General features: G+C 40.3%; 1 protein-coding gene across 5 annotated transcripts in view; it reads left to right on the forward strand.

Annotated features, from left to right (window-relative positions):
* Positions 1–233: 233 nt before the first annotated feature.
* NYAP2 (neuronal tyrosine-phosphorylated phosphoinositide-3-kinase adaptor 2) overlaps positions 234–13033 on the forward strand; it is a 147692-nt gene continuing 134892 nt past the window's right edge. Inside the window, exons 1-2 of one of the 5 annotated variants that reach the window (XM_090147266.1) lie at positions 389–475; positions 11997–12172. Coding sequence is in view for 1 of the 5 variants with exons in the window: in XM_090147264.1 (XP_090003390.1) it covers positions 441–475 (35 nt within the window). In the remaining 4 variants the exon portion in view is untranslated. Of the gene's footprint in view, positions 476–519; positions 587–6589; positions 6895–11996; positions 12173–13033 lie in introns of those variants that run through there. The other 4 variants (XM_090147267.1, XM_031596362.2, XM_090147269.1 and 1 more) reach the window with 4 other exon arrangements.

Here is a 13033-nt window from a genome sequence, read left to right on the forward strand (position 1 = left end):
TCATTAAGCAGCTCCATTTCCAGCAATGAACGAGGGGATATCACAAGCAAGCTGTTGTTCCCTCCTGGGATGCCTATACAGGCATACTACACCAAAGGCAAAAAAAAATAGGTCACCCAGGCTGTAACAGGGCTCAGCACACACATCACCAGCACTCCCACAGCAGGGAGTGCTTCTTACCTGGACCTTCCCTCAGCAGGATCTTCTGAAGTAGAGCTGGATAAAATCCACTGCTGCCTGCCCACAGAGCGCTCTTTGCTGAGGGGCGGCAGCTCAGGCTCTGCTCCCACATGTGGGGCTGTTATGGGCAAGGCCACACTGATTACCTCACCACCATCACCACCTGGTGCAGCTGCACCCCTAGGGCAGGAGTCAGACTGTACAGCTCTCCTCATGCTGTGTAGGTGTTACAGGCCGTTAAAGCCCTTCTAGAGACAAAGATGGAGGCTGGTGGTGGGCTGCCTGCGGCATTCAGGTAGGCTGGTGTGTGACGCTGAGGTGGGAGGGTGGGGTACTGGCAGGAACGGCTTGGACTGATTGAAATCTGTTGAAGCATGATGAGAAAGGGATCACCTGTGGGGCACAGGTGAGCAGAGTTGCCTTAGGGATGAAGGATTTAAGATAAAATCTGAGGTGTAGCCCTCCCTTACATGCCCAAGGCCTCGGCTGCCCCGCAAAGCACCAAGTGCCCTGGGCACAGAGCAGTTATGGGGGGATCCCAGTCAGGTGCTGGGCTTGTCATTTCTGTGTTCACGTCCTTAGGTAAGGACTTGGGAAGGTCCATGTGGTGCGTGGATGTCTTGATGCATGTAATCTCTGCTGTTAAATGTATTTTGTATTTTGAAAACAAGTACATCTGGGGGAGGGCTGCATGAGAGGCCTACCACTGAAAGCCTCTACATATGTGCACTCAGAGCAGCAGCACTGTGCTGGAGCCTGGTCTCCAGAGATTATCTTCTTGTATGGGAAGGCAAACAATAATGACTTTGAAGTACTTTTGCTTGTCCAAGCTCTAAGTGTCTTTTAGGATCAACAGACTCAGTCTAGATATTAGCAATGTTTTTGTTGGAAGATGCTCTGCCCTCTTAAAGTGGGGACAACTGGAATTATTACCAGTTTTTGTTAACAAGTGTATATAGTGGTTTTAACCATGCGTCTTGGAGTTTGTTAGCCTTCTTTGTAAAGCTACAAAGCTCTAGAGGTCCAGACTCCCTCACTGTTTATGCCTTTCTTTACAGCATATCAAGAAGCAGTAGGTAGCCTCAGTGTTGTTGTCCCTGTCGCTTGTTCTTCTCTTTCTTGTCTTTGACACGCGCATCTCTGTGTTGCCAGGAAGGAGGCAATGCCTCATAAACAATAAGGGAATAAATAATGCATCTTGTAAAGGAGGTAGGCTCTGTTCTATTTTATTTTTGAATGTTTTTTCTTTCATTGCCTCTGATTCTAATGGGTAAGAACATGGCTGCCTATTTACTAAAAAGGGAATTTGCTTCTTCCTGTGGGGTGAAGCCAGGTAGTCAAGCTTTTAAGTGAATTTGGACTGAGGTTGTGAGTTTTTATTTCTTTGAGAAAATAAAAGACAACTACAACACTCTTATTTCTTGTGTTTAAAGTCATTTCCTTATGTAAAGTCCTCTAAAAGAGAACTGTATAATCAGTGAATGTGCAGATATTATAGTTATGAAATACACCAGAGAGTTTGGCTAAGCAGTTATTATACCAAAACAGATGGAATACTTACCTGTATCCTGGACTTGCTATGAAACTCCAAAGGAGGCAGTCTTCAGAAGAGATCTTCCCCTGGTAGTCAGCTTTTAAATGGGTCTAGGAGAGGTGGAGCCAGGCTCCACCCCTTCCAGCAGCACAGGTGAATTGCTTTCACTCATTGCTGACTCATTGCTCGCCTCAGGTGATCACTCAGAGGTTCAGGCCATGATTCAGCAGTTCCCATGCAAGAACATATCTTTCTAGACTCTTAAAAGTTTGAGCTTCAATGCTGTCTATATCCCTGGCAGTAACTTGCTGGGCAGGATCCAGGAGAGCTATTCCTATGCTCTAATCCAGCTAAGTGTTTAAACAAACTGTTTCTAATCTGATATTTATACACTGACCTGAGGCCTTCGTGGAGATGCTTTGTGACTCACTGCCAGTTTTCTGCACAGCAATTCTTCAGTAATTCTGAACATCGTGCTGTGTGCCTCTTGCCTGCTCACTGTGTCATTTTTTCTGTCTGTTTTTTCTTCCTTTAATGCCCTGTCCCTCTTCTTCACGGCCTTTCTTAAAGGTCGTGCTGCTATGTGTGACTGCGTTTTATAAAAGACTGCAGTCTTGATTGCTGACTGGAATACCAGGTACACCCTTATGAAAAGGGGCCAGAAATCTAGACTGGTGTAAGACACTGAACCCATCAGCTCCAGGGCACATAAGTTTAATGAGGAAATTGACTTTGCAGTACAAAAAGATACAGCAGAAGTGTACCATCTGGAGGGTGATGTGCTGGTGAGCGTTACATTTCAGTGGGAGTAGGAGGGGAATGCCTAAATGTGCTGTTCAGAGTACAGTAGGGGGTCAGTCCTCGCATCCCTCTGTATGCAGAGCTTCCTCTGGAAGCTGATAAGGGAGCATCTTGGAGAGCAGATTGTTACTCTGTGAATTCCATTTATTCTCCATTTTCTCTGACTTCACTGTTTAGAAATTTCCATTATTGCTTTTCATGCTGTGTCATAGACTTGGTGTCTGATACTTCATGTCAAGGCCAAATGCTTGGTCTTGGAACACTACCATCAGAAATGGGTGAGAAAGGTCTGAAAGAGGCTGGAGAAGGAGAAAAAATCAATGATGCTTTCAGATGTGTTTTGTTTGTGTGGTTTATTTAAGATGAGGATGGTGAGTTAGAATAGGCTAGGAAATTCAAGTCAGATTGTGAAGGATTCTCTTGGTAGTCAGAGTCCAATTGTATTATTTCCAGTAGCTCCTTGCTAAGCTGCAACACAATTTGCCTTTCTATTCAAACCTTTGACTGTTGAGCTGAGGTCTTTTAATGCCGTTTTAGTGTGGTGTGGTTACTGGTCCTTTAATTTTCCTGTTCAGAGTTTGCATCAAGATGTGTTACAGATAAATGAAGAGATAGAGTTAAGATTGAAAATGTCTTCATTTCCTCAGAGACTACCCTTTAAAGGTCGTTGAGGTTGGGGCCACAGTGTTGACTTCAGCAGGAATGATGAAGGCAATGCAAGTGTCACAGCACTTACAATAGTAGGAGAATTTCTTTCACTGGGTGAAATCTCCAGTAAATTGCAAGTTACATAAATGCAGCCAGATCTAGTTCTTGCGTATGTTGCGTATTTCTTCTTTTGCAGTCTCTGTTTTCTTCTCATGTTTGTACCTGTTTTGAAATGGGAAACCTAGTGTTCATTCTGAAATGAAGGAATAAAATTACTTAATGTTATCTTCTATTTAATAACTGTCTAACCATATAATATTAACCTTAATGTGTACTTTCTGTCAATGACAACTAATGCAGTGTACTGTAATTGATAATATATGGATTCACTAGAGCATGCTGACCCTTACAAGCTTATCTTGCCATGTCTATCAGTAGAAAATTAAAAATCTTGCAACAGAAACCCTTTTTCAGAGCATGTGTATATATATTATTTTAAAACAGGGGAGAAAAGGCTTCCATTGATTAATTACTTTTTCACTATGGTTATTTAATGCTTCATTTTAAACATGTTTCATGAATATAATCTTATTTACATGTGGAATATACATGTTTTCTCTTGAATATTTGTAGCTCTCTGCATATGTGACATGCTTGACCTTCATAGAGTAACATGCTTATGTTTTTCCACATGTCAGTGGTGAAATGAAACTCAAGAACCCATTAGAAGGACAAAATGAATCTCTGCCCTGTGCTGGTCTCACGTTCTCCTCCACTTGATTTGTGTGCTTAACGTTTTCCTTTACAGACAGATGTAATGGACTGACATATTTATTCATAACAGCCATATACATATTTTCTACTTCATTCACTCAGATCCTTTTTACTGGCTTCTTCTCAAGCTCGTACGGTCTTTCCAGGGTTTTTGCTGTGCTTCTCTGTGACCAGCTGGTGTAACAGAACTCTGTATTAGGACTTCTGAGGAAGTGTAAGGAATGTTGGCTCCTTGAAGGCTCTGTGAACAGACATAAATAGGGTGGTGTTATGAGCTGTACAAGCATTGCTCTCCACCAGAGATGTAAATGACCTTTGTGCAATAGCTGACATCTACCAGTGCAGGAAGTAACATTATCTTTTTGTGTTTGCAAGGGATAGTACTGATGCTTTTAGGAGGTTTTTTGCTTGGCAGGTGTAATTTTTTTTAGAACCTGGAACTGGCAATAGACGGTGTCTTATAATAGAACAGAAGAAGCAAGAATAGCAAGTCAGTATATTTTTATATCTGTGTGGCTTACTTTAAATTGCACTTATTCTAAAGCCTTGTTTAAATAAATACTTTTTAAATAAGCTGTGTACTAACTTACACTACACAACAGGTAAGTCTGGGAGAGAAGCGTTATTATCCTCGTCAGATAAAGATGGGGTGCAAGGGTCATTCTGTGCAGCTCCATATCACTTTTGAAACCAGGTACATAGGCCTTTTACCTATGAAGGGGTTGTGATCATAGCTAATGAATGCACCTCTAAGGCTACAATTAAAACTATGGCTTGTGTTCATTTCTACTAACTGCTTCAGCTGTGCTCCTATGGTTCCTAATGGGTAATAATAATTTAAATGACATTATGAAATCTGACACGTGCTGCATTTGTAATTGTTTGCTTTAAAATAAGTTTTGATTAATTGAAAGTGTATTTGGGAGTCACTGTTGACAACAAAATGCTTAGAGCTGTTATGAAATAGGAGTTAATCAGCTTTAAGGAGCAAATACAAGTTGAGATAATCAAATCTTTTCCTGTTCTGGCCAAGTAAATAAGTTTCATTTGGGGATGATGATCAGAAGGATCTCTTGGAAAAGATTTTAAGCCAAATGAATTTGGACAAAAGCTGCTGAGAAGAAGTCTGTGTAAATTCTTTCATGTGTAAGGTTCAGAGCAACCTTGAGGTCAATCATTTTGCAGTAATTTGCAAAAAATATAAATGGCTTAATTAAGTAGGTTTTAAATAAAAAGGGGAGTTAAATTGTTGGCTTTAATGTATTTATACATCTGTGTTTTTGAGAAGTTGGGGGGGAAAAAAGCATTTTAATCTCATGAATCAAAGTGAGATTGCCATTATATCCTCAGAACTTCTGTAGAAATTTTCACATTCATCTGCTTTGTAACTGCTGCCACGTGGTATTAGCGTAACTAGCTAACCTGATGGAATCAGATAGTCTTATCTGAGGCAGTTTAATCAGTCTTATGATTGTTATCAAATATAATGTTTTCAAGGGACGCTGTATTAGCCCAGATTGTACAGTGAGTGACAAGCAATCCCCTAATGGAATTCATTGCATGCATTTTGGTCCCAGCTGGGATTACTGCTTTCACTTTATTAAATGTAAATTTTGGATGTTTGGAGTGAGTGCTTTATCCATTAGGTGAAGCCTATAGAAATACCACTACGAAGTATACAAACAGTTATTGTTTACAAATTCCTTTACTTTCAAAAGAGGACTATTGAATACTGTTCTGTCCTGATTTCTTTGATTGCTGGATAATCTGAAATGCACCCATCTTAGTTCTCCTACCCCCACAAACTGGCAAAAATCTGGAGATAATTGTGGGGGATGATTGAATGTAAAGCATGAGCACAGGTCTAGATATAGAAGTTCACACAGCAACAAGGTAACCAGGCTTTTATTCTCATAGCATCTCTGTACATCTTTTCTCATAAAACAATCAATCTTTGTCCCCAAATTCAGTAGAAGCCTTTACTACAGATATATGAATGTGTAACCAGTATAACCTATTGGATGCAAATGCTCACTGCTGACTGTGCTGCATACCTTTGACTATTTATTGAACTGCTGTATTACAGGCAGCAAAGCAAATATTTGGACCTCTGCTGTGTCATTGCTGCAGTCAGGAGCCAGATCATCCTGTTTTATGATCCTATTTGACTTCATGTATGCTAACAATATGTAATAGACTGAGCCTTCTCAACGTCTGTAATGATGCTGCAGGGATGTATAACTCAGCAGCAACAGTGAAACGTGGAATTAATCTTCCTATTCCCTTCATTTAGTTCTAAATCACATCTCCTGATCTGAATGCATTTGAGTCCTGCTCTTGCCCACTGTTCCCCTCCAGTAAGCAAATCCAGATGCGGGTTTGCTGTTTTTTAAATTATTATTTATTATTAAATGGAATTCATCAAACTTTGAAATTTCAACACCTGTTTCAGCGATCAGGATTGATTTGAGATCTAAATATGACTCCAGAACAGTTATTTTTTCATTTGTGAGGAGAAGGGAGGAGGAACACTGCGTTATGGCTTTGGTCCAAAGATGCTGATGTCCTCCAGCAGCACAGCTACTACGCCTTAGCTTGGTTAAAGCAAGCCAAGGTCTGTGATGGGCAGAAGCCATGAGGGTGATGTTGCTAATGCAATACCCAGTCATTTATGTTTTCCTTTCTTGAAAGACTGTTTGTAACCAGATTGAAAGGACAAGATTCATGGTGTGGGATTAAAGCTTGTACAGTGGAAATGCTGAGTCATGGCCTGAAGCAGTGATTGAGCACCTGGTGGGAAGGAAGCCAACCCAGGGGAGCTCAGGTGCATGCAATGTACCTGAGTGACCAGAACAGGTGGAACCAGGATGTACCCCTTTCCAGACTTCATTTAAGGGTTGGCAGTGAAGGGAAGAGCCTCTTTGAGGAGATTCCTGTGTATGTGAGGCCTTCTGAAGGTAAGCAAGTTTTATTCCTTTGTTTCTGCATCTACGGCTGCTGCTTTTGGTCTTGTCCTCATTTGCTGTAGCTTCAAACTCTGCTACCCTGCTATTATTGCTATACTTTCTGTTATGCTTATTATTACAAGCTTGCAGTTCTGTAATGATGCTTTCACCCCTCTGTAGCTTTTGGTCTTCAGGTCTCTACTGCAGTGGTGTCAAGAGATTAGGCAGTATAAATGACCCAAGCTTGTTCTCTCGTAAATCTTAGACTGTTGCTGGTTCTTGCTGACTAGAAAAATCAGAGCTTTTGTTTGGGGTTTGAGTAGCTGCTATTTTGTTGGCTTTACTATATTTGTGTAGATAACTAGATGAATTAACTGACTATGGGGGAACCTTGTCTCAATTTAAGCAGCATAACTTCTCTCTCAGGATTAGGAATTATAAGAAATATGGTATTTCCTTTCTGTGATTAGCCCAGAGTATGGTCTACTACTTGTGGAACAACCATTGCTGACCTCATCTCTTTACTTGTCCTCCATGTGTGCTCAGGGTTCTGTGGAAAATTGATGCTAATTAGTGCTTAATATTAATTAAACAGTAATAATGACAGAAAATGCATTACTAAAGCTGATATAAGTAAGCAGGAAAGCTATTGTGACAATTGCTATTGCTGTTCACTCTATTGTCTGGCCCATTTGGTTTCTAATGTAAAGTGGCCTATTTGTATATGTGATCTATTTATAATGGTAATTTCCCACCCAATGTTAAAAAAGGAACTAGTGGGCAATGATGCCACATCTGCTAGGTTCATCAAGCACCAGCCATGTGATGCTGCATCTAAGTATAAAGCAGTCTGCTTTAACAATCAAGCAGAAGATGAGGATAAACTGATTAGGCAGCAGCACTTCTAAAAATGTTCTGGACCTTTTCAGAACAGATTCAGTTTGTAGACCACAAACTGAATATAAGGTTTGATACCGTGCTGTTTCTTGATTACTCCTGGGTAAATGAATAGGATGGTCCTATGTGCAACATTATTACAGTTTGGGAAATTCTCTTTTAATAATTACGTTTTCAGAAAGCAGCAGACAAGAATTCTATGTGTGTTTTATTGTGTCTTTTGGATGGTATGAGCTTTGAGAAGCTGAGGCAATTAATGTCCAGTATGTGAAAGTTTGTAAGCACAGAGGTGACCTGCTATTCTCTGTCACCCACTGAGAGCAGGCTTGAGTATTTTCAGTCCGAAGCAGCTTAGACAAAGAGCTGATCTGTTCTCTGCCTTTGGAAGTCTTTAATGATAGGTTAAAAGTACCTGTGTGGGCTGGATTGTAGATTACTCTCAAGCTGGAGCAGGGCAGTTGATGATGTGATGTTTCTAGGCTTATTTTCTCTGTATCATGTAGCATGTGGAGTCTCTTAATGTGGTGATCTTGATGTCTAGCTAAGTTGTTTTTGCAGGCTTTCAAATCTTAGCAATGATCTTATTCAGGTAGGCTTCAAGACTAAGGAGTGTCCTGGGTTTTATCCCAAAGAACAGATCTTTGACTCAAGCAGGAAACTAGTCCAGATTTTGCATTATCTCAACTTTGATTTCTGGCTTCACTGACTGAGCAGCTGGGATCAGTTCCATCTCAGTGTGCTGCAAGAAGAATAATGATGATTGCATCTCACTGTGGAAGTACTCAGAATATTTCTTGTTTGGGGTTTAAATTAGAGTTTGTAAGTGTTTGTAAAATTAGTGCACGCTATACTTATGTGTAGCTGAAAGCCTGTTGTATAAGTGAGTATAAATGAGCAACAAGATTTGATCCTATGTATTTATTATTATGTGGGGCTGCTTTTTTGCCTCTGTTGGGTGAATATGAATGGAATAAATCCTGGCCTGATGAAATCTAGGAAATGCTCACACTGACTTAAGATGCACCACAGCTTTTTTCCCACAAATGCTAAAACCGTGTGAGCTAAATTTAGCACAAGGCTTTTTTTTTTTTGTACTTTAAGCAGCAGGGAAGATCCATGAACTCCTAAAATAGCAACTTGTTTTGGTACTGATGATACAATAATTGCACTAATATTGCTGCTGTGAAATGTAAAGACTTTTTAGGAGAGAAGTTACAGAAAGTAAAAATGCACAAATTACAGTAAGTATTTTAACAGTAATAAGCATTTGTTGACTTCAGCGTGACAACTGAAATATAGGAGTTTTGTTCTCTTTCTAAGCGCAACCCTGCCATCATATCCAGAATTATTTCCATTAATCACTTTGTTAAGGCTTTGCCAGCATGTAAATCTCACCACGACTGGGAAAAATCAGTACCCAGAGTGAACTGGAAAGCAGAAGCGCCACAATAGAATATATGATGTGTTAAGCATTCAAAATGCTGAGCTATTGTCAACAGTCTGAAAAGCAAGTTGGCCAGTAAATGAGCTGGTATGCCAGGCTGCAGCCAAAGAGCGCTGACAGAAGGAGCTTGCTGCTTGATTAAATTGGTGCGGTACAAAACTGGGTGGAGAACAGCAGGAGCTGCTCTGTGCCTGCCTGCAAAGCCCAGCTGCAGGGGCTGTGCTGCGGGGAGGGCTGCAGCATGGGAATGGGAAGTGTCTGAGAGGAGCATGTCTGCTTCTGCCTCTCTGCAGAGCTGGGGAAGCATTGAGGACCAAGGTGCCTTCACAAACATGGCTTGAGTTGGGCTGCTTTATTTCAGGAAATACAGAATGCTGTGCAATCACCAGAAGCACTTTCTCAGTGAATAGTTTGTCTTTAAGAATCAGGAAGCCATCTTTTTCTGGATGCTTTCTCTTCCCTTGTAATCCTTTCCAAATTGTTTTAATTAAATGTTTGCCTTCAATATGTGCTGAACCCCACAGTGACTCTGGACAACATGCCATCTTTTAGGTATTCACCAAACTTGTCATGGGGTGTGTCTGCTATGCTCCATTTGGTTATAACAGTTGTTCCTTAATGATCAATGAAAGCTGTGGCTCTGTCTTTGCTTTGGATACGTGTAGCATCAAGGAATGACCTTGCATAACACTGAAAAGCAAATACTGGGCATGTGTGTGAGCAATGGTTTTCATTCCTTCTGAGTATATATTCATTACCTGCTTCTTTATCTTAGTACTTGTAACCTCTTGGCCAAGTTCTGTATGGAAATACAGGAAGAATACTTGTATTTCTTGCCTGATTTCTGAGAGAGAAATGCAATCCTAGTGCTTAGATAGCTGGTGGAGGTAGGGACTTTATAAAATCAATATGTGCCTGAATTTCCACAAGAAAGCTTAATGTTTCTTCAGCATTTCATAGGGCGGTGGCTAGTAAGATAGTAAGAAAGAGGAGGATGAAAAATAATTTAAAAAAGCAGCCCATATCTGTTTTTATAGTAAATGCAAAAACTGTCTGCAGCTTCTGTTGCTTCTGACCAGGACCAAATTGGAAGTAGCAGCTTAGTGCTGAGAGCATTTATATCTTATTTCTTGTCCCTTGAGCTGTGCAGTTCTTCTGCCATCAGGGTTTCACAGAAGCAAACCTTCCAAAGCAAATAAATAAATAAAATCCCAGCTGACAAGCTAATATAAATGGTATGAAACAGAAGGGTAAATGGGGAAAAAAAAGACTGATTTGACATAAACAAATTAGAGCTGTTGACAGTGTGGGTGATTTTGAGAAGTGCAGTTCCATTAAATTCACAGATATGAATCCTGACAAATAACAAGCCCTGGTAATTTATATAAACAAGGAAAGGGAGTAATGAGTGGATGTGGAAATCTAACAACCAAATTCTTGTTAGTACAGCACAAAATGAGGCAGTATGGATGGAGAAAACAGCCCCTGCAACGATGAGGCAGTGCTAATGTGCAGTGCCTCACTAGAAACTTGTAGTGCTGTGCTGGTGTTGGAAGGCTGCTGAAATGGCTGCAGTTCTCTGCCTTCCATGTTATTGAAAAAATAGAAAGTACCCTTAACAGACAAGGTTAGATTGTAAAGTCACTCAAACGCTGAAGCCTTTTGATGCTGTGTTGTTTGTTTGAGAGCAAACTAATATTTGGGGGTGGATTTCTCCAAGGCCGATTCGGATTCTTAGTGCTGTACAAGCAGTAGGTCCATGGTTTGGAACCTGGGATTCTTTTTCATTCATCCAGCATTTTATGTGCTTCTTGCTAAAGTTTCTGTGCAGGTACGCAGTGCTTGTTTAGGGTGATTGGCCAAGATCACATACAGCCTGCTGCTTCCTGCCTGCACACACCTCCACAACTTCATATTGTTCTCTTATTATTTTAGAAAGAGCTTTTCTTTTTTTTTTACCCTTCAGTGAAGATTGCTAATGGAAAAACCTATTAAAAATTCAAAGTAGTGAATTTATTTTGATAAAAGCTGTTAATTATAAATGTCCAGCCATATGGCCATTAGGACTAATGTTTAGTGGGATAAAGGGGGATGAATATTTCAGACAATGAAGAGCTGTTTTAGAAAATAGAAACTTTCTTAATAGTATGTTTCATGCTGGTTCAACAACGGTGTGGTGGTTGATAGCCTGCAGTGGTTCAAACTAAAGAACCTGGTTTTCCTTTTTAGTGCCTTGCTATTGAAGAGTCTTTAAAAAAAAAAAAAAAAAGAAAAGAAAAAGAAATGCCTCAAGGAAAGCCAGATGGCTCAATATTGGCATCAGAAATGAAAATAAAATATTCAGCCATACATATGTGCCTTAAATACACTTAGCTGTAGTCCTTTGTTTATGAGCCAGACATTTTTCTCTCTTGCTTTTGCACTGGTAACTTTGAACTTCTTTTGCATATGTTTTAGTAGATCAAAGCTGAGTGAAAATGTGCTTAGATAAATATTTGTGCATATTGCTTCTAGTCCCAAATCAAAGACACAAGGTCAGGCTTTGGCCAGATAGCACACTCTGAAGTGATAGGGGTTACTTTGGACAGGAGGAGAAATGAGGCTTTCTGTATTGGTACCTCAGTCTGGCAATTTCTGTTTAATCTTTTGATTAAGCTTTGCATGTAGACAGGGATATCAGTAGTCTTTTGAATGCATTGCAGCATTTCCTAATAATAATATTGCTGTTGCCTATGGTTCTGCTCATGCTGAAAATCTTCAATTTCATCTGCAGGTATGGAGTCCTTGTTGCCTGGTACCGTGTTGTGCAAAGTAAGCAACAGCTCGGGACACGTGTGTAAATAAGCAGATAACACTGCCAACTGCAGAGCATAGTGAAGGCACATTGAAAACCCAGTTCTTCTATAGAATCTATCCAACTCCTCGAGCAATCTGTGTAATTTACTGCAGGTATCCAGTATTTTTCATATGCTATATGAAAGGTGACTGCTGTATTTCTGCATTGTGAAACTCTTGTTCTGGTGGAAAAATTTCATTTTAATTTTTCCCATGTCATCCTGTTTTAATAGTCAGTAGGCATTTGAAGGCAGTGATTGAGGACTAGGATAGCATCAATCACTGCTACCAAAAATGCAATTTTAGAAAGTGGTTATGTCAGAGATCCAACTTTGTGAATGGCACCCAAACAGAACCTACCTTCTCCTTCACACATTCTTGGTTCAGAAGACCCTTAATGAAAATGGAAGGGAAGAATATATGCATGGTCTGCTTTTCTGTGAGTTGATTGGAAAGCTGAAGAGATCACATTTCATTCCAGTCAGACCTGCTTCTGTTTTTCCTGATCTCTAAAATCATGAGCTCTATTTTTTGTACACTCTTCACTTGGACCTGTTTGCAGATGTACTTTGTTACTGTCAGAAATCCTTCACTTCTTCCAGCCTTGAGAATAATAAGTGAGTTTAAAAGACTAAAAGGATAATAATACTTGTGATACGAAATGTGGAAAGAAAATTATACGGTGTAAATTAAAACTGTAGATTACTGCTGCATGGCCCTCTGCACATCTCTTTCAGGTTTCCTTGCCACCTTCATCTTTGCCCCATCTGTTCAGCGGTGCTATGAACTCTTGTGACATGTGAGACAGTGTAGATACCATTTTGGCAAGTCACTGTGTCTATTTAAGGAAGGCTGTGAGGGGGTGTAGTTCTGTGTACCTTGCTCCTGTTGATGGAGAGAGCAAGGAAGGCGTGATCAGAAATGAGATGTGGCGGGGGCTGGACTGGTGGCTTTCCATCAGGTTTTTGCTGTCAT

The sequence above is a fragment of the Phasianus colchicus genome, chromosome 10 (assembly GCF_987193195.1).
Source record: "Phasianus colchicus chromosome 10, bPhaCol1.hap1.1, whole genome shotgun sequence".
In the NCBI taxonomy this organism is placed as follows: domain Eukaryota; kingdom Metazoa; phylum Chordata; class Aves; order Galliformes; family Phasianidae; genus Phasianus; species Phasianus colchicus.